Below are 25,060 nucleotides of genomic sequence, written 5' to 3' on the forward strand. Positions count from 1 at the left end.
AAACTTCAAATCATGCACAAGGGGGCTGGCTAGGAGCACCACATGAAATAGTTGAAACAAAACCCCACTATAAACATAAACATGAAAAGGAGGAGTATTCCTGCCACCTTTCAGAGGGCTTTGTCGATGAAAGGTGAGAAAGAAAAGGTAATGCCAGGAGGAAAAGGACTCCCTCCGTGCACTCATTCCTCAGGGGTAGGGGCTCCCTTTTGAACGGCTCTCTCAAGGACAGACAAGGCAGGGCTCGTATGACCTGTAGAAATTCAAATGGGGGTGGAGTGAGAGAAAGGGATGCCACCTACACCTGCTGGGGTGGGTGAGCCGACACGCCCTAGGTTTGCCACTACCTCGCTACCTGACCTTGAACGAATTACTTGTGGGCCCAGTTTCTTTATGAAATGGAAACAATTATGCCTACCTTTCAGGGTGGGTCTGAGCGCCTGGAACGCAGTGGGTGGTCATAGTGAGTATTGTTAGGTGACCCCCACCTCTCACTGGGGGATAGAACGGCCAACGGCCGAACTAGTAGACTAGGGAAGACTCCCGCGGCCTCCTCCCTCCAGGAGGTGGGGACAAGGTGGAGGAAGGGCTTCGGGAGGAGGAGCTGGCGCGTCGCGACCCGCCCCGTCCCGTCCAGTCTGGCCTGGACGCTTGAGGGAACATTGTCCCAGGCGTCGCCCGCCGAGCAGCCTGTCCTGGTGGTGTCCACTCCGGTGCCCTGCCCCGCGTCCAGCCATGACCCTGCGCCCCTCGCGACCGCTACTCCAGCTGCTGCTGCTGCTGCTGAGTCGGGGGCTGTGCCGCGCGGAGGCTGGGGCCGAAACCGAAAGTCCCGTGCAGAGCCTCCAAGTGCAGACCCTGGTGAGGCGCGGGGACACCGGGTCCAAGGGAACCTGGGGGCGGGGAGAGGAGGAAGTGCGGGCACCGAGTGGGGGACGCGGGGGCGCGGGGCGAGCACGGCATCTCTGTGGGAGCCTCCGTGACTCCCGAAGCTCGATCACAGGTGGAGCCCCCGGAACCGTGCGAGGAGCCCGCTGCGTACGGCGACACGCTTCACATCCACTACACGGTGAGGAGCCGGCCGGCCGCGGGGCGGGGCCGGGCGGGGCGGGGCTCTGGTGAAACACGTCAGCGCTGCCTTGGACACGTGGCGAGTCGCTGGGCTCGGGCTCCGGGGTCGCCCAGCACGTGGCGGGGAGGGGGAGGGGCGCGTCGCCTTCGGGCCTCGGCCCGCGGCCAGCGTGTCTGCTAGTTCCTCTCCCCCCCCCCCCCCCGCAGCACTGAGAACCCGGCCTCCGAGAAGGGCCAGCCCTCCGGGCTTCCCGTTGCTCCCTGCCCTGCGGGGGCCGCCGCCGCCGCCCAGGCCGCAGGTGTGTGCCGCGCGCTTGGCCTGTCGGGAGGGAGAGGTGTCCAGCGCACGCTCTTGTTGCTCTTCCCCGCAGGGCAGCTTGGTAGATGGACGCATCATTGACACTTCCCTGACCCGAGACCCTTTGGTGATTGAACTTGGCCAAAAGCAGGTGATCCCAGGTGTGTCACGGCGCTTCCCACCGCATCTCTTAGCATCCTGAGCCCCTGCTTCAGTTTCCTTAAGGCTTAATGCGCCCTGGAAACACTGGTCGCGCCCCCACCCCCACCCCGTGAGTTAGAGACTTCACATTGAAGAGCTCTCTGGAAGCTCCGCTGGAAGCCTGGTATTTGGAAACGTGGAAAGCAGCTCAACTGAGGGCCAAGGGGGAGCTTTTGCCCTCCCGGTGTTTAAGGAATGTGGGTAGCTTCTAGTTCCCTTGTGTCTTCTTCCTCCAGGACTGGAGCAAAGCCTTCTAGATATGTGTGTGGGGTGAGTATCTGACCATTCCCGCCCCAGAGCTGGCAGGGCACTGTGGGGTTAAGGGTTCCGATTTCACATGGAGCAGGGCCAGGGGCAGGGGCACCATGTGGACATTCACAGGCCCTGGGCCTCTCTGCTGTGGGTTTTGTTGGTGGAGGGGAGGTGTGTAGGGAGAGGGACGTCTGTCTGGTGCCAGGTGGGAGAGTGTGCTTTATGGGTCCGAATGAGCTGAGGGTGACCAGGAAGGTTTGCTGGCAAGGGACTTCAGATCAATGGAAGCTCCTGGCCCACCTGCTTCCACTTCTGGCTGTGTCTCACTCACCTTCCGTCCCTCAGAGAGAAGCGGAGGGCAATCATTCCTTCTCACTTAGCCTATGGAAAGCGGGGATTTCCACCTTCTATCCCAGGTAATCTGGCCAGGGCTTTCCCTCAGGCCATCCAAATAGCCCGTCAGGGCCCGGTCTGCGAAATGGGTAGGGGTGGCTGGTGCCTTTCTGCAGGGCCACTTAGTTCCTTCTCAGACCACCAATGCCTGTTTAAGCTGCCTGGCGGCTCAGCCCCTGGTGGCCAGAGACTTATCCCGGAGGGGCGCTGCTGGAGCCATGTGGGTCTGCTGCCTGCACCATCCCTCACAGAACTTGGTGGCAGGGCTTCTCTCTTGCCCTTTTCCTGTGTCTCACCGCATCCCCACCTCTCGCTTCAGCCTCCACCAGGGGAGAGAGGGTCCCAGTCTCTAATGACATCTACAACAACAACAAAAAAAACTCTCAAAAGCCCTCATAGATATTCTTGAAGGCCTAAGACTGGACAGGCTTCAGCAAGCATCTCTCTTGCCTCTGGTTAGAACAGATGTTCCCTTAGCTAAAAGGTGTTGCACTCCAGCGCGTTGGGATCTGAGTTCCAGCTTTGTGGCTGGGGGGTGGGGGAAGACCCGGACTCAAAGGGGGAGGGGGACTAAACAGAAACTCTACTCATATCTCTCCCCCCCCCCCCAACTCGGAACTGCTGACTTCTGTTTACACTCCTCCCCACCACCCCCACTCACGCTTGGGCAATCCCCTCCCCACACACACTACACACTTTACTACTTAAGCCACATCCCTTTCCTCTGGGGCGCCACTGTTGAAGCTCCTATTTTCTCTAGCCCTTACATTGGGTGTGCTCATTGGTTGGTGGAATTACAGTCATTTCTAGCCTAAGTCCAACGCATTCTAGCCCTGTAGAAACTCTCCGGGGGTGGGAGTAGGGGTCCACTTGGTATAGGTGGGTCCCTCCATGATGGGAGAATGGCTTATACTTCTCAGATTCACAGGAAGTTTTCCTGTGCTATCGAAGGCCTGTCAGTAGGCCTAAACCACACTTAGAGCTGGGGCTGGCCTGGCCAGCCTAGATGCTGGACGTTAGTAACCTTTCCCTGCCTTTGCTGGGGTCGGTGCTCCCTAGTCGACGCAGCTTCCCAGCCCTGGCTAATTCCCTCCAGGAGTTTAACTACACCCCCCTTCCTTTCTCTGCCTCTCCAGCGGATGCAGTGCTGAAGTTTGATGTGGAGCTGGTCGCACTGGTCCGAGCCAACTACTGGCAAAAGCTGGTGAAGGGCATTGTACCTTTGGTAGGCATTGTCCTGGTGCCAGCCCTGCTGGGCCTCATTGGCTACCACCTGTACAAAAAAGCCAGCAGTCCCAAAGTCTCCAAAAAGAAGCTCAAGGAAGAGAAACGAAACAAGAGCAAAAAGAAATAATAAACAATGAACGTGAAAGACATCACCTTCTTCGCATTCTTCACCTGGTACTTTCTCCGGTGGGTTTCACTGTGTGTCAAGCATGATTCAAAGGGCTGGAAGGGATGGGGTGTGGAAAACATTCTGAGATGGTTCTTACCCACTGTGGGTAAGGCCTCTCTCTGCTTTCCTACCTTACCCCAAAGACCTGGTCTTGGACACCCCTGCCGCCCCTGTCGGGATCACTAGGCCTTACGTTGCCCCAATTCTGGAGCAGCATTTTCACTAGGCAGTGGGCCTCTTGGCCTGGGCCAACAAGTCCCTCCATTTCCTGGGACTGACATTCGTAGTGTCCTCAAAGTGGGCTGCTCTGTCCAATACAGCACAGTGATCAGGAGCTCAGACACTTTTAATAGAGCAAAGTTCTCGGGGCCTCAAAAAAATCCCAAGTGGGGGAAGACAATGTCCCCTTGGGTCACAGGGTATGAGAGATCACGTGGGCTGCTTCGGTGATGTTGTAAGTGAGGCGAGGCGGCTTGGCCCCTGGCGGGGCTGCGGGCGGGGACAAGGCGGAGGGTAAGTTGCTCCGGTGGTTGACGATGAAGAGTGGGTTGAGCTGGCTAAGCACTTCGTCACTCACTGAGATGCCGTCCAGGTACTGCTTGAGCATCTCCCGCAGCTTCCCGTTGATGTCTAGCAGCTGGGCCCGCCTGCGCTCCAGGCTCAGCTGCTCCAGTTTCACTTTGTTATACCTTTTCCAGAAGTTCTCCATCCCTGCATAGTCCATCACCACCTGGGAGTTGAGGTCAAGGGAGAAGGTACATGGCAGGCCCCATGAGTGACCGCTGCACAGTGTGGCTCCCATCCCCACCCCACCCCCGCGCTGAGTGATGGCTCCCGGCCTTAGGAATGTCACCTTTGCAAGCTCCTCACTCAGCTCTTCTGGTTTCTTTTCCACCATCACCACCGTCTCCTCGGGGGTCAGTGTTGACGAATAAAAAGGCAGCACTTTTTCTTCTTCTGTTTCGTATTTCCTACATATCTCAGCAAGCTTGAGAATCTTTTCACCCTTTTGGAAGCAGGGAGCCATCTTTTATTAGGAGAGGGGAAAGGAGTTGTTCCCTGGCTGGGATCCAGGGCAGAGACAACAGCTCAAAAGAAAACCTGGCACAGGGCCTTATTCCAAGTGTTTCCTGTTTATTAACTCATCTCGTTTACCATGCGAGAGCGGAGAGAGTACGGAACAAGATAGACCCTGCGAGTGTCCACGCAGGTAGGGAGCAGGAGGATGGCTTTCTGCCGCCTCCCCACTTTCCCAAACCCTCTCACCTTGCAGACTCCTTGGGGGTGCTCAGCCCGCCCGCTCCCTGCCTTTACCTTGTCGACAATCCTCCGCAGGGTCTTGAGGGTGTCATTGCTCTCCAGAGCGAGCTTGACCAGATTCTCCTGTGAGACTTCCCGGGTCTGAGTCCTCTGGGCCTTCAGTTTTCGTAGTTGTATAAGGATCGACTCCTTGTCATTACGAATATACTGGCTCTGTTCTTCACTCTCACGGTGGTGCGCCACAATTTTGCCTCTTAAGACACCTATGGCATCCTGGTCGGGAGGACAGGAATATAGGAGATGGGACATGACTGGCTGGGGGTCTTCCTTGAGAGCAGTCAGAGTGAGACCACCTCCTCCCACCGGTGATGAGGTCCCATGGGAATGAAGGGGAGACGACAGGGCTGGGCCACGCTGTAGCTGGATTTCAGGCAGGCCACACTAACCTGTAGTTTCTGTATTTTCTTCATCTGGGCTTCAATCTCTTTGGAACTCTTTTCATCCTTCACCTTCAGGGCCTCAAAGGCAATCTTTCTGTCCTCTGTGGCATCCGTGTAAGTCTTGAGTGCCTCCTGGAACCTTCTCCACAGATCTTCCACGATGTTCTCCAGTTGCAGGCGGAGAAAGTGCTTCTCTTCTAAGTTCTAGGAAGGAGGCCCAGAGTCGCCAGTGCTTAGAACCATCCTTTTAGGACCCTTTCACGTCTACCTGCAACCTCACCTCCAACTGCTGGCTGCCTAGCAGAGTGCAGGGGTCCCCCATGAAAATGGGCACAGAGGCATCACTGGCAGATGGCATTGCTGCGTGCTGTGGGCGGGGTGGGCCTGCGGCACACTGACAGGGACCTGCTCCACGGAAAGGGGGCCACAGCTGCTCGGCTCCACATGAGTGTCACTATTTGGAAATGTGGCCCTGTGTTGCTCGATTTTTCCGCAAGGCTGGAGACGTGGATTTTCATTTGACATGCCCCAATTGTTCAACATAGAAAGCATGCCTAAAATTTTTATAAAACAACCGTGGGGCAAAATAGGAACAAAGAACCCCATACTTTTACTCCGGTTGCAACTTCCAGATGGTGGAAAGCACTTTGGGCCAAGGGGCAGGAGGCCTGGGTTCTCCTGGTTCTCCCTTAGACCAGCAACACGTCATTTCACTACTCCAGGCTTTGGTGTCTGCATCTGCCAAGGACAAGTGAAGCCAGATGGTCTCTGGGGTGCTTTTTAGCCTTACTGGAGCCCGCTGGTATTTCAGAACCGATTTTGGTGTTTCCCAACCGATTTTCATGAAGTTACAGAAAGCAGCACAGATATCTACGGCGGCTACTGATATTCTCTTGACTGCTGGTGTCTGAGACATTGGCTTCCACCCTGGTTAAAGTAGTATCTTCTAGGTCTGAAACCATATATACTCGAGTACAAGCTGGCCCGAGTATCAGCCGAGGCACCTAATTTTACCACCAAAATGTGCTGAAAAATTCGGCTTATCCACGAGTATCCAGAGAAGTCCTAAGAGTCTTGAGCATTTCTCTCTCCCTTAACTACCTGCTCCCGGCCTGCTCTCCCTCTGTACCTTGTTTTTGAGATCATCCCACAGGCTCTGGAACTCCAACTTGCTCTCGTACTCAGTATCGATATAGTTCTGCTCCATGGCCATGAAGACGTCTTGTAGATAGTGCATCTCTTTCTCGTGCTGGTCAATGATCATCTTCCTGTGGGAGACAAGACCCTGGGGGCTAGAGCATACAGACCATCAGCGACAGCCAGCTCTAAGCCCTGTGGAATAAAGAAGGGAGGGAGGGCTCTCTTCCTTTTAGGATGGGGAAGAAGGAATGTGATCATCACTGTTTTGATTCTTGACTAGGTAACGACACGGAAGTTTATAGTTCCAAGGAACACCGTGAGAGGTTTCCATCCTAGCTCCACTGGAAAGTAGTTGGTGCAGGCATTGGAGACTGTGGCCGTGACCCTGGGCAAGGGAAGCTACCGCTGGATGCACGGTTAAACCTGAATCAGTGTGATCTTCCCTGTGGCGGCCAGCTCATGATTAAGGGGGATGTTACAAAGGGCTGGATACACTGCTTACAGGTGGCAGCTCTGCAGTCTGGCCACTACCCCCCTACCCCCCCCCCCTACTGCTAGGGTAGTGGTTCTCAACCTGTGGGTCTGGAGCCCTTTGTGGGTCAAACGACCCGTTCACAGGGATCGCCCAATTCATAAAAGCGAAATAACAGTGATGAAGTAGCAGCGAAAACACTTTTATGGTTGGGGGGGGTCACCACAACATGAGGAAGGAACCATATGAAAGGGTTGCGGCGTTGGGAAGTTTGAGGACCGCTGCTCCAGGGCTCCACACCTTTCCGTCTCAAACTCCTTGGTTAGGGCCTCCAGCTCCATGTTGTAGCTTTCCTCTAGGAGGTTGAGCCGGCGCCTCTGCAGGGCCAAGAGCTGATCAACATTGTGCAGGTGGCTGCGCAGGGCATGGGCGTACTGCTCCTCGGCTTCTGCCAGGTCCTTAGCTAAAGACTAGGCAGGAAACAGAGAGTTACCATTCTGGCTGGAGGGCATATCTGTGTGACAAAAAAAGACTTTATTCAGCTGGCTAGTCAGAGGACAGCAATGGTGACATGTCCCTCCTGTTCCTAATGCCAGTTCTTTGACTCTGGACTCTTGAATGTAAAGCAAGAGCCCCGTGGATCCAGCCCATGGTCTGGGGATAGCAAACATTTACAGTGACTGAGCTACCACTCAAAGGGACCAGAGAAATGGCTGCTTTGAAGTCTGAGACAGAAAACAAGCAAATTGAGCTGGGAACATGTTGTTACCCAACACAGCAGAGAAGCTATGAAAGACTAAGAGAGTCATTCCGAGAGGGCTCAAGAACCAATATGAAGTAGCTCAAAAGATGAGCACTGTTTCCCAACCAGCAGTGTTCTGCATTGTCACCTCACCACTTCCTCGGTAGGAGCTGAAACCTCTTATTCTAGCTACTTGGATTTCAACACACTCTCGTGACTGCCTTGGCCAATAGCACAGCAGAAGTGACACTGCCGGTTTGGGGCATAGCCCCCAATGGATCTGGCCACTTTTCCCTTTTACATTTTGCTTCCTTTAGGAGGCCTCTATGCTTTGAGAAGCCCAGGGCTGCACATGGAGGGGTGAGGGTGGGGGACAGGGGACATGAGAAACTCCAGTCAACAGCTCAGCTGAGCTCCCAACTGACAGAATCTACTGCCAGCCACCAGGATGTCCAGCCCAATGGATCTCCATATGACGCAGCCACAGCTTCCATTTGATTGAAATTGGCTGAGCGACCCCAGGCACCCACCCTCGTGAGCTTAGTCAGCCTACAGAACCAGAAGAGAGCACGGTAAGTAGTTTAAAATCACTCCTTTAGAGATGGTGTGCTTTGGAGCAATAAGTAATTGGAACACTTCCACTGGCGAGAAAGGGTCAGTCTGATCACCGGCAAAGATCATAGCTGCGGTGGATCAAAACACACCAGGTAGGTTTGACTTGGGCGTTCACAAAGCCAAGCCCATCGCCAGCGAGTCTATTCTGACTCAGAAAGCCCATGGAGAGAGTAGAAATGCCACATGGGGTGCCCAAGGCTTTACAGAAGCAAGTGGCTACATCTTTCTCTAGCCCAGCAGCTGGTGGGTTCGAATCCCTCTCCACTGTCAATAAAACACAGGAAAACAACTTCCTGGACTTCTCTGCTTTCAGCCAAGATCCAGCCGACACCAGCAATGACATCCCTCATGCCATGTCCTCTTCCGACTCTGGCTTGCATTTCTGACAGCTCCCTGTCAATGTCCTGTTGCAAAGGTTCTTGAATTTTTCTTCGGCAGCATTTCCCTTGGGTATGATGTTAATGCTATTGTGAGATGATTTACACATTCCATTGGACCATCTCTATCGGAATGGGCACAAATATGGATCGCTTCCAGTCAGCTGCCAGTGTTGCCACCATTTGCTGCAACCCCTGCACTGCTGCTGTCAGTTCCTGGAGCCTTGTCTCTTGCCAGTGCCTTCCGTGCATCCTGGACGCCTTTCCAGAGCCACGCTTCCTGATCATGTGCAACCTCTGGACATGACTGAATGGCCACCAATTCTTTTTGGTAAGGCGACGCACTGTTTTATTTCCATCTTCTTCTTTTGATTTCTCCTTCTAAGTCCATATTTTATTTCCATAGGTTAGCATAAGTTGAACACGAAGCATAAAATTGTAATAAAATTGAGAACCATCCCACACCAGCTAGCCATCCTGCTCATGGGTAGAAGGGTGTAGCTGACCTGGGTTTAAAAATGTCTAACTTCAAAAAAAAGTCTATCTTCTTTTGCTGTTTCATGCATATTCAATTTTTGCTCATAGAATCGCTCACTATTGCAACTCCATGACCGAATCCCGTCTTCAGTTCTCCCCGTGGAAGGAGCGTGGCGTGTTCGTCCCTGCTGGCTTTCTAACTCTCCATCAGTGCGGATTTCAATAGTACGCGTTTCTGTTTGAGCTACCCCCTGTTCAGCTCTTTTAGTTCATAGTTTCTTACATTCCGTTTACCTACTCTATGTTCAAGAGAAATTTTCAGAGCCTCCTCTGAGAAGCATTTCAGCCTTTGCTTTCTTTCCTGACTTTAAGGATCTTTTCCTCTCTTTAAGACATCACGCCCTCCCTTGGTCTGTGGTCACTGGTGTTGAGTGCATCAGACCTCTACACTTTGGCACTCATTAGCTGGTCTTTGTAGGAGTATATTATTCTACCACTGGCACCACTGTACTTCGGGACAGATTTTGAAATGTTCTATTTGATGATGAATATAACACATACCTCTTGAATTTGTCATAGCCAGCAGAGTAGACCATTTGTCTGATTCAAAATGGCCAAAACCAGCCCGTTTCGGATCACTAACCCCTAGGACTGCAATCTTTATGAGTTTTATTTCATTTTCAATTACTTCCAATTTTCCTAGATTCATACTTTGTATCTTCCACATTTTGAGGACTAGTAAATGTGTGCAGCAGCTGTCTTCTCATTTTGTCGCAGCAGTAAGTGACAGCTCCTCAAGCTTTGTTCCGTGCACAGCATGGAGGTTGGCTGTGCTTTGAGGAGGCAGCTTTGCCTCAGTCGTCCTTTGAGTGCCTTCCAACCCGAGGGTCTCATCTTCTGGCCCTGTATCAGACGGTGTTCCGCTGCTAGTCACAGGGGTTTCAAGGGCCAATAGTTCCCAGAAATCTGCCACCTCTTGCTTCTTCCTAGTCTGTCTTGGACTGGCAGCTCCCCTGACACCTGCCCATTGGGGGTGGTACTGCTCTAATTTGCAATACCAGAGGCGTAGCTTATCGCATCCCATCAAGACACAAGCCACCACAGGATGACAAATGGACAAAGGACACTTCTGGGCAAGTGAATGACAAATGAGGCAAAGGATCTCTTTACAGAAGTATTCCGGTTAATAAGTGAAATGGAATTATACTATTAGAATATCAGCATTTGCCTCTCCCAGTGAATTAATGAATCAAGAAGAGGAGCTAGCATCACCAGAAATAAGATCTCTTTCCTGATGGAAGTACCTCCTATGAAGCAGTCTAGTAATCTTGTTCCCCTACAAAAAAGACAGATGTCTCTATGTATATGTCTACACACATATGTGGTCTCTCTATATATTATATATAATAAGCTCTCTCAGAGAGAGATAATTTAGCTTTCAGCTCTGATTCCTGCTGAAGTACAGGAAATACAGACAACAAACACAAAAAAACTCATTGCCGTCGAGTTGATTCTGACTCATAGCAGCCCTACAGGGCTCTTGGTGACCCTATAGGACAGAGTAAAGCTTCTCCCGAGGCTGTAACTTTTTACGGGAGTAGAAAACCGCCTTCCTTTTGCCCTTAGGTGGTGGCTTTAAGCCAGTAACTTTGTGGTTAGCAGCCCAACAAGTAACCCCCTACTTTACCTGAAAACAAAGGGACACCTGAAGCACAATGTTGTTGGTGGGTGCCATCGGTTAGTTCTGGCTCAGAGCAACCCAGCGTACAACAGAACGAAGTACCCCCAGTCGTGTGTCGCCTCAGTCATCAACCTCTGGGGCGTGGACGTAGCAACACTTTGAGAAGTATCACGTCATGCTTCCACAATGATTCTTGGGGTTGAGCCCACTGTTGCAGCCACTGTGTCCATCCATCTTGTCGAGGGCCTTCCTCTCTTTGGCTGCCCCTCCGCTTTATGAAGCATGATGTGCTTCTCCAGGGACTGGTCTCTCCTGAGACCATGCTCACAGTATGTGAGACAAAGTCTTGCCAGCCTTGCTAAGGGCCACACTGGCTGTACTTCTTCCCAAGCAGATTTGGTCCTTAGCAGTCCATGGTACTTTCAGAAGTCTTCACCAGCACTGTAACTCAAATGCATAAATTCTTCTTTGGTCTTCCTTATTCAACATCCAACTCTCACGTGCATATGAGACTTTAAAAATACCATGGCTTGGATCAGGTGTACTTTAGCCCTCAAAGCAACGTCCTTGCTTTTCAACACTCTAAAAAGGACGTGTGCAGCAGACTGACCCAGTCAACCATTGTTTGGTCCCTTGACTGCTGCTTCAGTGATCATTGATTGTAGATCCAAGTGAAATGAAGTCCTGGACAATTTACTGGCAAACTTTCTGCTCTTTGGCGGGATGTGCCCTACTGGTGCCGTTGGGAGGATTTGGGTTTTCTTTCCATTGTGTTGTAATCCACACTGAAGGCTGAAGATGGTTCCTAAGACTTCTTCCAATCCTGATAAATGCATTCTTCTTCATATAATCCCGTTTTTCCAGATGATTTGCCCAGCATACAGATTAAATAAGTATAATGAGAAGCTACAACCATGATGCACACCCGTCTTGATTTCAAACCACGCAGTTTTTTTCTTATTTTGTTTGCATAGCTGCCTCTTACTTCACGTACGGGTTCTGCATAAGCACAATGAGGTGTCTGGAGTGCCCGTTCCTCTCAAGGCTCTCCGTACTGTGTTATGGTCCACACAGTCAAATGTCCTTGCACAGTCAATGAGACACAAGTAGACATCTTTCTGGTAGTCTCTGCTTTGATCCAAGATCCATCTGGCAACAGCAGTGGTATCCCTTGTTTCACATCCTCTTCTGAATCCTACTTGTATCTTTGGCAGCTCTCTGCAACCAATGTTGGGTGAACTTCAGCAAAATGTGACTGTGTACTCTGTTGGATCACCTTTCTTTGGAATGGGTACCCCCAAAAAAGGATCTCTTCCAGTCATTTAGTCAAGTAGCTGTCTTCCAAATTTCTTGGTATAGATGAGTGAATGCTTCTAGTGCCTCCCCAGCTTGTTGAAACATTTTGATGGGTATGCCATCAATTCCTGGGGCCTTGGTTTAGGCTAAAGCCTTCAGCGCAGCTTGAACTTCTTCCTTCAGTACCATTGGTTCTTGTCATATGCTACCCCTTGAACTGACTGAATGTTGACTAGTTATTTTCAGTAGCTACTCTGTATTCTTTCATTTTCTTTTGATTCTTCCTGCGTCATTCAATATTTTGCCCATAGAATCTTTCAGTATTGCAACTTGAGGCTTGAATTTTTTCTTTGTTTCAGTTTAAGATATCTAGAGTGTAATCTTTCTTTTTTGGTTTTCTAATTGTAGGTCTTTATATATTTCATCATAATATTCTATCAAGCCTTCTAGAGATGCTCTTGGGAATTTCCTGTTTGGCACTTTGACTTCATTAATTCTTCCACTTGCCCGAGCTTACTCTATGATGAAGACCAAGTTTCAGAGTCTCTTCTGACATCCACTTTGGATCTTTTCTTTATTTCTGGTTTTTTTTTAATGCCTGTTTACTTTCTTCATGTATGATGTTCTTGATGTCATCCCATAGTTCATTAATTTTTCTGTCATTAGTGTTTAGTATACGCAATCGGTTTTTTGAGATGTTATTTAAATTCAGGTGAGATACAGATATCCTCAAACTTGTATTTTGACTCTCACAGACTTGTTTTAATCCTCTCTACCTTCAATCTTAACTTACATATGGCCCACATCTCAGCCTAGTCCGGAGTGACACAGTCTCCCAGCGGGATTCTCTGTGAACACCTGGTTCTCAGCATCTGGGTCCCTCTGACTAGATTTCCATCACCTTCGGACCGGAGCAGTCGCCATGGCACAGCTTCTCAGAGGCACTGTGGCTGCCTTCCCTGAATTTGATGAGCGGGCCGATGCAGAAACCCTTCGAAAAGCAATGAAAGGCCTGGGTACCAACGAGGACACCATCCTGACACTGCTGACATCCCGCAGTAATGCTCAGCGCCAGGTTATCTGTGAGGCCTTTAAAACGCAGTTTGGCCGGGATCTCTTGGATGACCTGAAATCAGAACTGACTGGAAAATTTGAAAAATTAATTGTAGCACTGATGAAGCCCTCTAAGCTCTACGATGCCTATGAACTGAAGCATGCTCTTAAGGGAGCTGGGACAGATGAAAAGGTACTGACAGAAATTATTGCTTCAAGGACGCCTGCAGAGCTGAGAGCCATAAAACAAGCTTATGAAGAAGAATACGGCTCCAACCTGGAAGACGATGTGGTGGGGGACACGTCGGGGTACTACCAGAGGATGTTGGTGGTTCTCCTCCAGGCTAATCGAGACCCTGATACTGGATTGGATGAAGCCCAAGTCGAGCAAGATGCTCAGGTTTTGTTTCAAGCCGGGGAACTCAAATGGGGGACGGATGAAGAAAAGTTTATCACCATCTTCGGAACTCGAAGTGTGTCTCATTTGAGAAGGGTGTTTGACAAATACATGACCATATCCGGATTTCAAATTGAGGAAACCATTGATCGGGAGACTTCTGGCAATCTGGAGCAACTATTGCTCGCTGTTGTAAAGTCTATTCGAAGCATACCCGCCTACCTGGCAGAGACCCTCTACCATGCTATTAAGGGAGCTGGGACCGATGACCATACCCTCATCAGAGTTGTGGTTTCCAGGAGTGAGATCGATCTGTTTAACATAAGAATGGAGTTTAGGAAGAATTTTGCCACCTCTCTTTATTCCATGATTAAGGGGGACACATCTGGGGACTATAAGAAAGCCCTGCTGATGCTCTGTGGAGGAGAAGACGACTAATGTGTGGAGACCCCTGCTCCAGGCCGGCCACCGTGGTCACCACATCCGACAGCACATCTAGCTGCACTTCCTTACGCCGGTGCTTGACATATGTTGCCTTATTCATGCTAGCCTGCGAACGACCAAAGCTTATATGTTGTAGGAGAACATATCTGTACTTCATTTTGATCTGCAGTAGCGATGCCTCTATCTCTCGGGCGGTTATAGTACCAACGTGTCCTTAACTTTACTAAGTCTAGAGTCCGGGCCACTTATATTTTACTTTAGGAGCCCAGGCTGCTTTTAGCCATTTTGTAAAACCTCATTTTAGCCATTTTGTAAAACCTCATTTATATTAACTTAACTGTGTTACCTTAACCGGAATCTTAGCCTTGAAACTGTGAAATCTTGGGAGTGTTATTGATCATTTTCTTTTAAATTAAGCCTGTGACCTTATGGACAGTGCATTCAAATGATTAATGAAAAATAATAAACATTTCATTTAAAAAAAAAAAAACACATATGAGCAGTTGGCCCCTGGTTGATTTTAGCTCCTGATATTGAGCTTCCCCATCATCTCTTCCCACAGATGTAGTTTATTTGACTTCTATTTATTCCATCTGGAGAACTCTACATGTATAGTTGCCTTTTTGTGTGTGTGTTTGTTGCTGGAAAAATGTATTTGTAACGAAGAAGTTATTGGTCTTGCAAAATTCTATCATGCGATCTCCAACTTCATTCCTATCACCAGGGCCTTGTTTTCAAACTACTCTTCCTCCCTCTGTCTCTAACGTTTGCATTGCAACACGCAAGGCACCACAGCCTGCCAAATGGACAAACAAGGTATAAAACACAACATACCAGGAGAACCAGAAGGTGCCCACCGACTACTACTGCCTAATCTGAGAAGGATCACAATGGAACATCGTTGGTAAGATGAGAGAGATGTGTAGACAGAAATGAAACCATAAAATAGACCGGGTTTACTGATTAGATAGAGACTGGTGGGACCCCCAAGACTGGGGCCTTAGTCACCCTTTAGTTCTGGAACTGAACTCACCCCCAGGGTAAAATAACACTCCATTTAGTTCAAGAGGGCAGCACTTGCCAAAAAACAAAGTCCAGAGGGTTAGGCAAGACGGATGAAGGGAAATAGGAAACACAGTGAGGAGAGGGGACAAGCCAGGATACATTGGGGCGATGGCAGTGGATGAGCTGAAAGAAAACGTGTCTGACTGATTGAATGTGAACTTGATGATCTGCTCTGTTAACCTTTATCTAAAGTGCAGTGTGGTAGTTACATAATCTGGTGTCAATTTGGGACTTGAGAGGATTAAGAGTGAAGGGGTGGAGTCTAGCCTGTCAATTGGATCATAGCCAATGAGGCCTCTGTGTGGGCATAGCCTTCTCCTGAGAATTCTGAGAAATCCGGTATTCCTTCTTGGACAGTGAGACTCACTCTCTCTCTCTTCACCCTTTGGAGATGCTCTACCAACAAGACACATGGAACTATGCTAATGCCCTGAGCTGGAGAAGCCACATGGACCTACCCTGATGCACCCAGGCCTCTGGAGCTGGACAAGTCACATAGAACCCCCTGCCAGTGCTGAGATGCTTATGACGCCACTGGATCCAAAGACTTTTTATCCACTGGCCTGTGATCATCCTGCATTCGGTGTCATTGAATGTCTTTCGTGAGTCTGAAGAGGATTTTCCAGATTGGTATCGGACATATGGACTAATATTGGATTTGAAGATAAACAAGCAGCCATCTAGCTCAGAAGCAACAAAGCCCACATGGAAGAAGCACACCAGCTTGTGTGATCATAAGGTGTGGATAGGATCAGGTATCAGCATCAAAAACCCAGAATAAAAAAATCCTATCATTGTGAATGAAAGGGAGGGCAGAGTAGAGACCCAAAGCCCATCTGTAGGCAATTAGACCAGCGCATGTACACAGGTACAGATAAGAGCTGGAAACACAGGGAGTCCAGGGCAGATAAACCCCTTAGGACCAATATCGAGAGTAGCAATATCAGGAGGGGAAAGGGAAGGTGAGGGGGGAGAGGGAACCAATCACAATAAGCTAACTATAACCCCCTCCCAGGGGGGCAGATAACAGAAAAGTGGTGAAGAGAAACATTGGTCAGTGTAAGACATGAAAAAATAATCATTTATAAATTATCAAGGGTTCAGGAGGGAGGGAGGAAGGGGAAATATGAGAAGCTGATACCAAGGGCTCAAGTAGCAAGAAAATGTTTCAAAAATGATGATGGCAACATATTGACCAAATGTGTCCAAATGGATGTGTGTATGGATTTCAATAAGAGTTGTACAAGTCCCCAATAAAATGATTTAAAAAAAAACAACAAAGTATAGGGAGGGCCACAACATGGAGGGTGGGAAGTGGGCTGGCTGGGAACGGGGAGCTCACGGGTCCAGTCGTGCTGACCCTGCACAATCAGAACAAGGTGTCCAGGAAGCTCAAATATCAAGGACGGGATTCCAGGGAAAACCCAGCTAGCACTAGACTTCCTCAGTGCTCAATACCAGCACAACGAGGACGCTTGCCTAAGCCCTAGAAATTTGTTTCAAAGCCTGGAGAGAAGAAGAAAAACTCACAGAAAGGACTGGATGCCCAGATCCCGGAGGCCTGAGAAAAGTCAGGAAAGACAAATACATGGAAATGAATGGAGAGTTTCAAGACGTAGGGCCTGGCCAAGAGGGTCAGTTAGATTCGATGGAGACGCAATGATGAAACGTGTCCTAAGTTCTGGAGTCGTGGATTTACCAGAGCAATTTCCCTGTAGAGAAGGGAGGGAGCAGAGGGGTGTGAAGCAGGATAAATGGGAGGTGAAGGGACATAATGGTAGCAATATGTGAGTCAGCTACAGTAACAGGACCTGTAATTGCAAGCTGCCACACTGTTTGATCAGAAGACGCGTATTGGCTGGTCAAGGAGCCTGGCCCACTGCTCAGTGTCCCTAAATGATTAGCACGTGTCCTCTTTTTATCAAATATTTGCTAACTTCAAATCAGAGTCTGCGAAACAAAACAAAACACTTATAAAAAAAGCCATAGAAGTTAAGCGGTGGTCTGGGCACCACTCAGCAAACTGGGGGATAGGTTAGAAAATCTGGCAAATATGTATTGCTTGAAGCTGCCTGGGGTCTGCTGAATTTTCCCCAATGGTTTGGCTGTGAAGGAGCAATGAGATGGGATGCCAGGTTCACAATGCTGGTGCTTTGGGGGAAAATTTTTTTAAATAGACAAAAGGGTAAGGAGAAGGAGCTAGTGAACATAGGTTAAAAATAAGATGAGGGTAAGGGGAGTTCGGGAGTAAATAATGAAGGGGTGGAAGGAGCACTGGAGCCGATCGTGAATGCACAGCTGATTTTGGGGGAATGCTCTAGGGTGGATGTGGTGGTCATTGTACAATTCCCCCTTGATACGAGTGAATGATTGAACTATTCGATTGTAGGATATGTAAATTATGTGGCATTAACGTGTTGGAAATAAGAAAAAATACCAAGGGCTCAAATAGAAAGCGAATGTTTAGAGAATGAGGATGGAAACATATGTACAAATATGCTCGATACAAATGATGTATGGATTATAACAGCTGATTGTGACAGGAATATAACAGCTGATTAGTCCACACAGCAGTACAGAGGGTTTTAAGAGCTGTGAGAGCCCCCAAGAAAATGATCTTTAAAAAAAGAAAATTAAGATGAAAGGGCACACAGCAAAATCACTTAGAGGGAGCAATGGGAAGAAATCAAGAACCTTCTGAAAGCATACGGAGGCCTGAGTTAAAAATCCACACTTGCTCTGACCCACAGAGCATCTACCAATGTTAATTAGGGCCAATGGAGGTGAATCAAAGGGCCAAACAGAATTTGGACTAAAGAAAGCGCTACAGTGGAGGCAAGAGAGTTTTGCTCTAGTCTCAGCTCTCCCCCTAGCTCTGTGGCCACAGGCAAGTTGGTCCCCGTCTCTGTATGAGCCTCCTCCCACGGAAATGCTCCAGCGTGTTACTAAATCAGTGGGTCATGCCTACTGTGTTAGGAAGGGTTCTCTAGAGAAACAAAACCAGGACACTCATGATTTTAGATACATATGAAGACAGGTTCATATAGCGAGAAGGAATATAGCTGCTAATTAGTCCACACAGCAGGACAGAGGGTTCCGTTCAACGCACTTCCTTGGAACAGATACTGTACTGGAAGTCCTTCAACTCATGTGGGCTGCCAGGTCCAAGCTCACGGAAGCAGACAGAAGAGTCCTCTCTCAGGCAAGGCAAGCAGAGTCCTCCCTCAGGCAGCAAGCAGCAAATTGGGTCACCAACAGTCAGTAGCTCGGGAGCTTAGCAAAGCAGGCCCAGATGGAATTTCGAATGCAAGGCAACAGGATCCACCAGCCTTAAGCTCAAGCAATGTACTCACCAGCAGCATGGCAAAGCAGGGTTTGAAGGAGCCTCAAGCTCTAGTAACACGATCCACAGGTTAGCCTGGCCTACAGGTAGTGTAGCTCACAGGTTGAGGCACAGAACTAGCTAAAGCAGCAGCACACTCCGGCACACTCCAATCATCAGCGAGCAAGACAGAGGGGGGCGGACCTTGCAGAACCATTTATCTATTTGCCCTCCAAACTTCGACCTGATTTATCCCACATGTTCCTATTGGCCAGGTTGGCACAATAAACTGAACTATCACATCTACGATTCCTTAGAACTCCAATAATGTATGGCATTGACTTGGAACACCAGTAATGGCTGAGAACGGTCCCTGTAACGGAGGGAGAGGGATAGCAAACTAACATTCTATTTTTCATTCCATTGAAACCGTACTGCCCATGGGAGTTCTGTGGAGGAGTGGTGATGGGGTGGGGTGCCAATCAACCCCAAGATCGGGCCATTCGCAACCACCAACTTGCCCCTCGGGAAAAAGATGAGGTTTTCTAAAAAAATAAAAGTAATTTTAAAAATAAAGAAAAAGATGAGGTTTTCTACAATTGTAAACAGTTGCAATGTTGGAAACACCCGGGGACAGTTCCAGCCTGTCCTATAGGGTCGCTATTGACACGATGGCAGTGAGTTTGGTTGGTTGGTTGGTTTGTACTATCACAGGCTGGCTTGGTCCCAGTCCGCCGTCTTGCCAGGGCGTTGAGACGGATGAGTTGGCTAATTCACTAGGACCCTCTCCATTAAGAAAAGACATGGAAGCAACCGCACTCAAGGGCTTCCATGGGAACGGTGCCTACCTTGATGACGCTGTCTTTGCAGTCCACCACGCGTTCAAACGTCTGGCTGAGGATCTCGATGTCTTTATGGAGCTCCTTGGTTTTGACTTCCCGGAGGACAGTTCTCCACTGCGTGTTGATCTTATTCAGGTTCAGAGCACTGTTGTGCTCCTCCTTGGCCAGCTTGTCCTGAATGAAGGAACCGAGACGCCCCCAGGGCGCTGACACCCGACAACAAGCACGATCACAGCGGGTCAGCTGACACCTTATCCTTTCTCAGAACCGGTCTTGGCACCTGAATCTCAGGGAGGGGGTCCTGTTCTTGTTCTGGAAGGACCTGAAGTAAAGCAGGACCAACCTGGTGGCATTTTGGGGGGCAAGGGTGAATGCCCTGCAGGGGGGTGGCATCAGAGCAGGATGTGGTTGTTAATGCCCACTTCCGGGGCAACATCAGAGTTTCAGACTGCAGGGACAGCTGACCGCACCTCCTGTCCCAGCTCTGGGGCTCGGTTGTGACTGGCAAACTCTATCTACCGTCTCCACCCAGCCCCGCCCCATCTCAATGCTCGGCACAGGATATTCTCTGCCACAACAGTGCTGCCCGAACCCTGGGTCTGCATCTCTGCATCTCAGGATTTCCGGAGGCGGGGAGCCCAGGATAGACAGAAGGCTGCGGCAACAGCAGGGTGGAAAGGCCAGGGACAGCTAGGGAACAAAAGAACGTCATACAAAAGCCTGTCACCTTCAAGAACTGGTTCAGGAGCCGCTCCTTCTTCTTGGCCATCTCTTCATCCGCCAACAACTTCTGCTGGAACAGCAGCAGCTGCTCCTCCTCGGTGAGGACCTTTTTCCCCTTTTTAGGCATGGCTACTGGCCCGCCGGCCGGCCGCCGCTCCCGTTAGAGAGGGTGGCGGGGAAACGTGCCTAGCAAGGGGCCTCCGGAACTGTGGGCGATAACGGGACCTGAGATCTCCGCCCTCGGGCCAGAGAAAGCCCGGGTTAGCAGCGAAATTAGGTCCCCGAGCCTCCGGACTCTGCATCTCCGTCTCCTAGCAACCACGGCGACCAATTGCGAAGGGGGACGGAGAGGAGAGTCGCTGTCTTGGAGCGCCCCCTGCCCGCTGGAGGACTGCAGTCAAGGTTTGAGACATTTGCAGCGGTTCTCCACCTGTGGGTCGCGACCCTTTTGGGGAGGGAAGGGGGAGTATCGAAAGACCCTTTTCCCAGAGTCGCCCGATTCATAGCAGTAGCAAAATGGCAGTGATGAAGTAGCAAGGACAATAATGTTATGGTTGGGGGGTCCCCACCACGTGAGGGACTATGAAAGGGCCGTGGCTTGAGGAAGGTGGAGAACCGCTGCATTAGAAGGTTGTTTTCACTTTCAAAACCTCTCAAAAGTGGATGCCACTAAAATTGATGGTGGTAATGATTTTACAACACTTCTTCATAACTGCTGAATTGTATGATATTGATATTTTGACCCCAAACTGTTTATAAAGTGTTTAAAGTGGATACCAGGAGTGAGGAAAGGGAAATGATTCACCCTCTAGATAAGAGATGCTTATGTTTTTATGCAAGGAAAGATGACCCTAGATGAGGGTGAAGATGGTTAATGATGTCACTAACATGTAAACAAGGAAAAAAGTGCCTTTTGGTAATTTCTATGATATATGTGACATATGTCCGTCAGATGGATCTTGCCTGAAAGCAGAGAGTACCAGAAAGAGGTTTACTTGTGTTTGATTGACCATGCAAAGGCATTCGACTGTGTGGCAAACTGTGGATGAAATTAAGAAGAACGGGAATTCCAGAATATTTCATTGTCCTCACGAGGAACCCCTCCATGGACCCAAGGCATCCTTTGGAACAGAGCAAGAGAATATTGGCTGGTTTAAAATTAGGAAGAGTGTGTGTTGGGGTTGTGTTCTTTCACCATACTCAATTTGTACGCTGAGCAAATAATCTGAGAAGCTGGATACATCATTAGGATTAGAGAAAGCCGTATTAACAACCTGCAGGATGTGGATGACACAACCTTGCTTGCCGAAAGCAAGCAGGACTCGAAGCATTTGCTGATGAGCATGAAGGACTGCAGCCTTCAATACGGATGACAACTCAGTGTAAAGAAATAAAACTCCTTCCAGCTGGGCCAACAGCATCATGATAAACAGAAAAGATTGAAGTTGTCAAAGGTTATAATTTTGCTTGGATTCACACAATGCTTGTGAAAGCAGTAGTCAAGTGTGTTAGTCTGGGTATTTTAGAGAAGCAAATCCACAGAAACTCATGTACAAGAGAGAGTTTTATATAAAGGTTAAGTGCATATCAAGAAAACATCCCAACCCAGTGCTGCCCAAGCCCACAAGTCCAACATTAACCCATATGTCCAACACCAGTCCACAAAGTCCTCCTCCATCTCACAAAGCAGATGCAGTGATGCCGACTACAGGAGGAAAGCTGAGTCAGTGAATGTGTAAACATCTCAGCGCTGGCAGGGGTCTCCACACAGGTGCTCCGGAACCCAGGGCTGTATGGGGTAGGTCCATTCCGCTTCTCTTTGGGGATGTCTTGCAGGAAGTCAGCCTTGCAAGCTGAAGCAGGGAACTGCTAAGGCAGCTGCACCCTGATCCGACCATCAGAAAGCAAGAGACCTGAGAACTCGAAAGGTAAGGCTCACTGAGCCATTTATCTCTCTGCCCTTCGATTAACCCCACATGTGTTTATCTGCCAGATTGGCACAATAAACTAACTACCTCATCAAGAAATCAAATGATTTCTTGTATTAGGTAAATCTGCTGACCAAACTTCTTTAAAGTATTGAAAAGCAAGAATGCCATTTTGAAGACTGAGGTGTGCTTGTCCCAGGCCATAGCATTTTCGATGGCCTCCTTTGTGTATGAACGCTGGACCACGAATAAGGAAGAGCAAAGAAGAACTGATGCATTGGAATTAGGGTGTTGGCAAAGGGTATTAAAAATACTGTGGGCCAAGAGAAGAACAAACTAAACTGTCTCAGAACACATACATCCAGAATGCTCCCAGAACTTGGCTGGGGAGACAGCATCTCATGTACTTTGCACATTATCAGGGGAGATCAGTCCCTGACTAAGGACATTATGATTGGTAAAGTTGAAGGTCATCGGAAAAGAAGAAGACTGTCCAAGAGATGGATTAGTACATTGGCTGCGACCATTGTGAGGGGGTACAGGCACGAGCCATATGCTATTGGGCAGAGGGTCGCTCTGAGTCAGAACCAACTCCACAGCACCAGACAACTAACAGCATGACATATAATGTTGAAACAAGAGCAACAACAACCAAAAAATATGTGATTATATATTAGTATACTCTGTGTGTGTGAGTTCAATCCCACTGACATCAGGTTGATTCCAACTTGTAGTCAGTCCTGAGGCAGTAGGACAGCCTGATCTTTCTCCTGTGGAGCAGCTGCTGGGTTTGAACCTCTAATCTTGCAGTTAGTAGTCCAATGCTTACTCAACAGTGCCAGCAGGGCTTCTTATGTGTATCTATATGCATATACATGTGCGTGTATGATGGTAAGTGAAAAATACTGCTACAAAGTCATAGAAACCTTTATAAAGCAAAAATATCAAAATATGAAGCTACTGGCTCCTGACATCCTCTTTCTAGGTTTAGATATTTCTCTTTTTTTAATCTAAATTTTAACTTTTTACTGTAAATTGGGTGAAAGTTTACTGGGCAGATGGGTTTTCTATCCAACTTCTCATACATATGTTGTTTAATTTCCTTGATTGAAATGCCCACAATGTAACAGCCCTTATCTCCCTTGTTTCCTTTGTATCTTGTTTTCCTGCCTCCTTCTTTCCTAACCCTGCTGATCTTTGTCTTTGGGCGAATGCTGCTCTTTTGATCTCAGGTGGCTGTTTATTCAAAGATGCAGCACTTCCTTCGTGTAGGTGTTGTCCTTATGGACTCCTTCTCTGTGTGGCCGCCTCTTGGTTTATGCCTTTCGGAAGATGTTGTTGCCTTCTCTCTGACACCCCCCCCCCCTCGACTCTGCCCTCTTTGATCAACACCACATCCAAATGGCAGTTTGGGCATCCTAAAAGAGCTCAATTTATGTCCCTTTGAGAGTGTTCTCTGAGTTTGGGAAACAAACAGGAGCATGAGGAGGCAAAATCAATCGGGACTGTAAGGTGAACGAGGCAAGGTTCCCAATACATTCTCATAGGACCGTCCTTGTTGCCCTCCAGAAAGGAGCAGGCGCTTTGCCATGATGGGGGGATGGTGTGTGTGTGGAGTGGATACCTTGACTCAATTTTCTGGTCCTTTATCTCACCATTGCCATTTTCAATTTTCTTAAAATGTTTGCATCATAAGCTCCCATGCTCATCCTGCATTCTTTAAGAAAACATATCAAGAGTACCCCTTTGGACCCCCAAATAACAGTTGCTATAATCCTCTGAGCTGACCTCTCTGCCTTGAATTTAATTGGCCCAGCAGAGCCCCTTGGAAGCTCAACTCCTATTTCGGACAGCACCCTAATGAGACTGAGACAAGATCATTACCAAGAGGACTTGTCTGCAGCCACACTGATGACAGACACGTGTAAGCACATTTTGTCTGGAATAGATCCATGCATGTATGATCTGAAACCTGAGTAGCTATCCTTTTTTTCACTTGTATACATATAGTCAAGCAGAGGGCACCAAGTATGGATACTTCTTAGCCATAACCAAATCCCTCAAGGGATTGGTTTCCTCGATGTGAAGGATTAGGACCGTGGTCTCCTGGGTTATCTCAGCCAATGGGCATAAAGTTTATGTTCTCCACCCTATTTTTCTGGGTAGTGTCTGGGGACTTGCGAGCAGCCTGCAAGCAGCCATCTAAGACACAACTATTTGTCTCTACTTGCCCTGGAGCAAGGGAGCCCTGCTGGCATCCTGGTTACTAACCACAAGACCAGCAGTTCAAAACCACCAGCCCGCTTCATGAGAGAAAGAGGAATTTCTACTCCTGTAAAGAGTTACAGTCTCAGACTCACTGGGGGGCAGTTCTGTCCTATCCCAGAGGGTGTGAGTCGGAATTGACTCCATCCCTGTGAGTTTGCTTTGTTTTTTCCCAGGGCAAAGGAGAAAAGAAAACTACATGAACCATGGCCTCATCTGAAGAACTTGCTGGTGCCTGGCTACCACTTCTGAGGGTTCTGTTCAGAGTCCCAATAACTGGAACCTGATAGAATGGGAGAAGATTGTAAACCATAACTCCAGTTCATAAAATGCCCTTACTTATTGGGCCCATTGAAACTAAGCAACCTCCTGTGTCTAAGATCCTCTTTAAACCGTGCTGTTTTTGTAAATATAACTTTGCCAATTCAAGTTCTTCAGGCATACAACTTACTGACAGTAATTACACTAATCAGCTGTGCAATCCTTCCCTAACCAAAGTGACTTTCCCATCACTGGGAACTCCGTTCTTCTGTTCTTACTGCTCCTGGAACCACTAATAAACTTGAATTTCTATGCATTTGCCTTTTTTTGTCCTTTTATGTAAATGAGGTTATATTATGTCCTTCTGTGACTGGCTTATTTTATTCAGCATAAATGCGGCTCCATCCATACTATAGTATGTAGCAACTTTCTTCTTCCTACTGGTTTAGTAATAACCCGCTGTATGTCTGTCCCACATTTGTTTATCCATCCATTTTCTGATGGACATGTAGGTTGGTTTCACCTTTGGGCTATTGTGAAAGGTGCTACAATGTCTCTGTTTGAGTCTCTGCTTTTAAGTCTTTTGGGTATATACCTAGGAGTGAAACTGCTGAATCACATGGTTGTTTTATTTTCAGTTTTAAAGAAT

The 25,060-nt window shown here is 48.6% G+C and overlaps 3 protein-coding genes and 1 long non-coding RNA gene across 5 annotated transcripts; 3 read left to right on the forward strand and 1 right to left on the reverse strand.

Moving 5' to 3' along the window:
• The first annotated feature begins 615 nt into the window (after positions 1-615).
• Positions 616-3,591, forward strand: FKBP11 (FKBP prolyl isomerase 11). Its single transcript, XM_075551779.1, has 6 exons — positions 616-861; positions 1,004-1,069; positions 1,443-1,530; positions 1,807-1,840; positions 2,168-2,238; positions 3,352-3,591. Exons 1-6 carry the CDS (start codon positions 736-738, stop codon positions 3,567-3,569), a joined length of 603 nt encoding a protein of 200 aa, XP_075407894.1. The 5' UTR covers positions 616-735; the 3' UTR covers positions 3,570-3,591.
• A 348-nt stretch (positions 3,592-3,939) lies between these two features.
• On the reverse strand, positions 3,940-20,288 carry DRC2 (dynein regulatory complex subunit 2). 2 transcript variants are annotated; one of them, XM_075551775.1, is made up of 8 exons: positions 19,962-20,288; positions 19,241-19,408; positions 7,224-7,393; positions 6,441-6,579; positions 5,318-5,515; positions 4,926-5,144; positions 4,465-4,617; positions 3,940-4,341 (listed from the first exon to the last, which is right to left on the reverse strand). In XM_075551775.1, the coding sequence occupies exons 1-8, from the start codon at positions 20,082-20,084 to the stop codon at positions 4,024-4,026; spliced, it is 1,488 nt and encodes a 495-aa protein (XP_075407890.1). In that variant the 5' UTR covers positions 20,085-20,288; the 3' UTR covers positions 3,940-4,023. The 2 variants fall into 2 exon arrangements, with proteins under 2 accessions (XP_075407890.1, XP_075407891.1); XM_075551776.1 differs by lacking the exon at positions 19,962-20,288 and having other exon boundaries at positions 7,224-7,437; positions 19,241-19,380.
• Positions 12,887-14,285, forward strand: LOC142450161 (annexin A5). The gene has a single exon (XM_075551778.1). The coding sequence runs from the start codon at positions 13,034-13,036 to the stop codon at positions 13,997-13,999; it is 966 nt and encodes a 321-aa protein (XP_075407893.1). The 5' UTR covers positions 12,887-13,033; the 3' UTR covers positions 14,000-14,285.
• On the forward strand, positions 19,695-24,717 carry LOC142450163 (uncharacterized). The gene is made up of 3 exons (XR_012784919.1): positions 19,695-20,055; positions 21,794-21,885; positions 24,327-24,717. It is a non-coding gene; the product is annotated as an uncharacterized LOC142450163 (long non-coding RNA).
• Positions 24,718-25,060: the final 343 nt, after the last annotated feature.

Source organism: Tenrec ecaudatus, chromosome 6, assembly GCF_050624435.1.
Source record: "Tenrec ecaudatus isolate mTenEca1 chromosome 6, mTenEca1.hap1, whole genome shotgun sequence".
Taxonomy (NCBI): domain Eukaryota; kingdom Metazoa; phylum Chordata; class Mammalia; order Afrosoricida; family Tenrecidae; genus Tenrec; species Tenrec ecaudatus.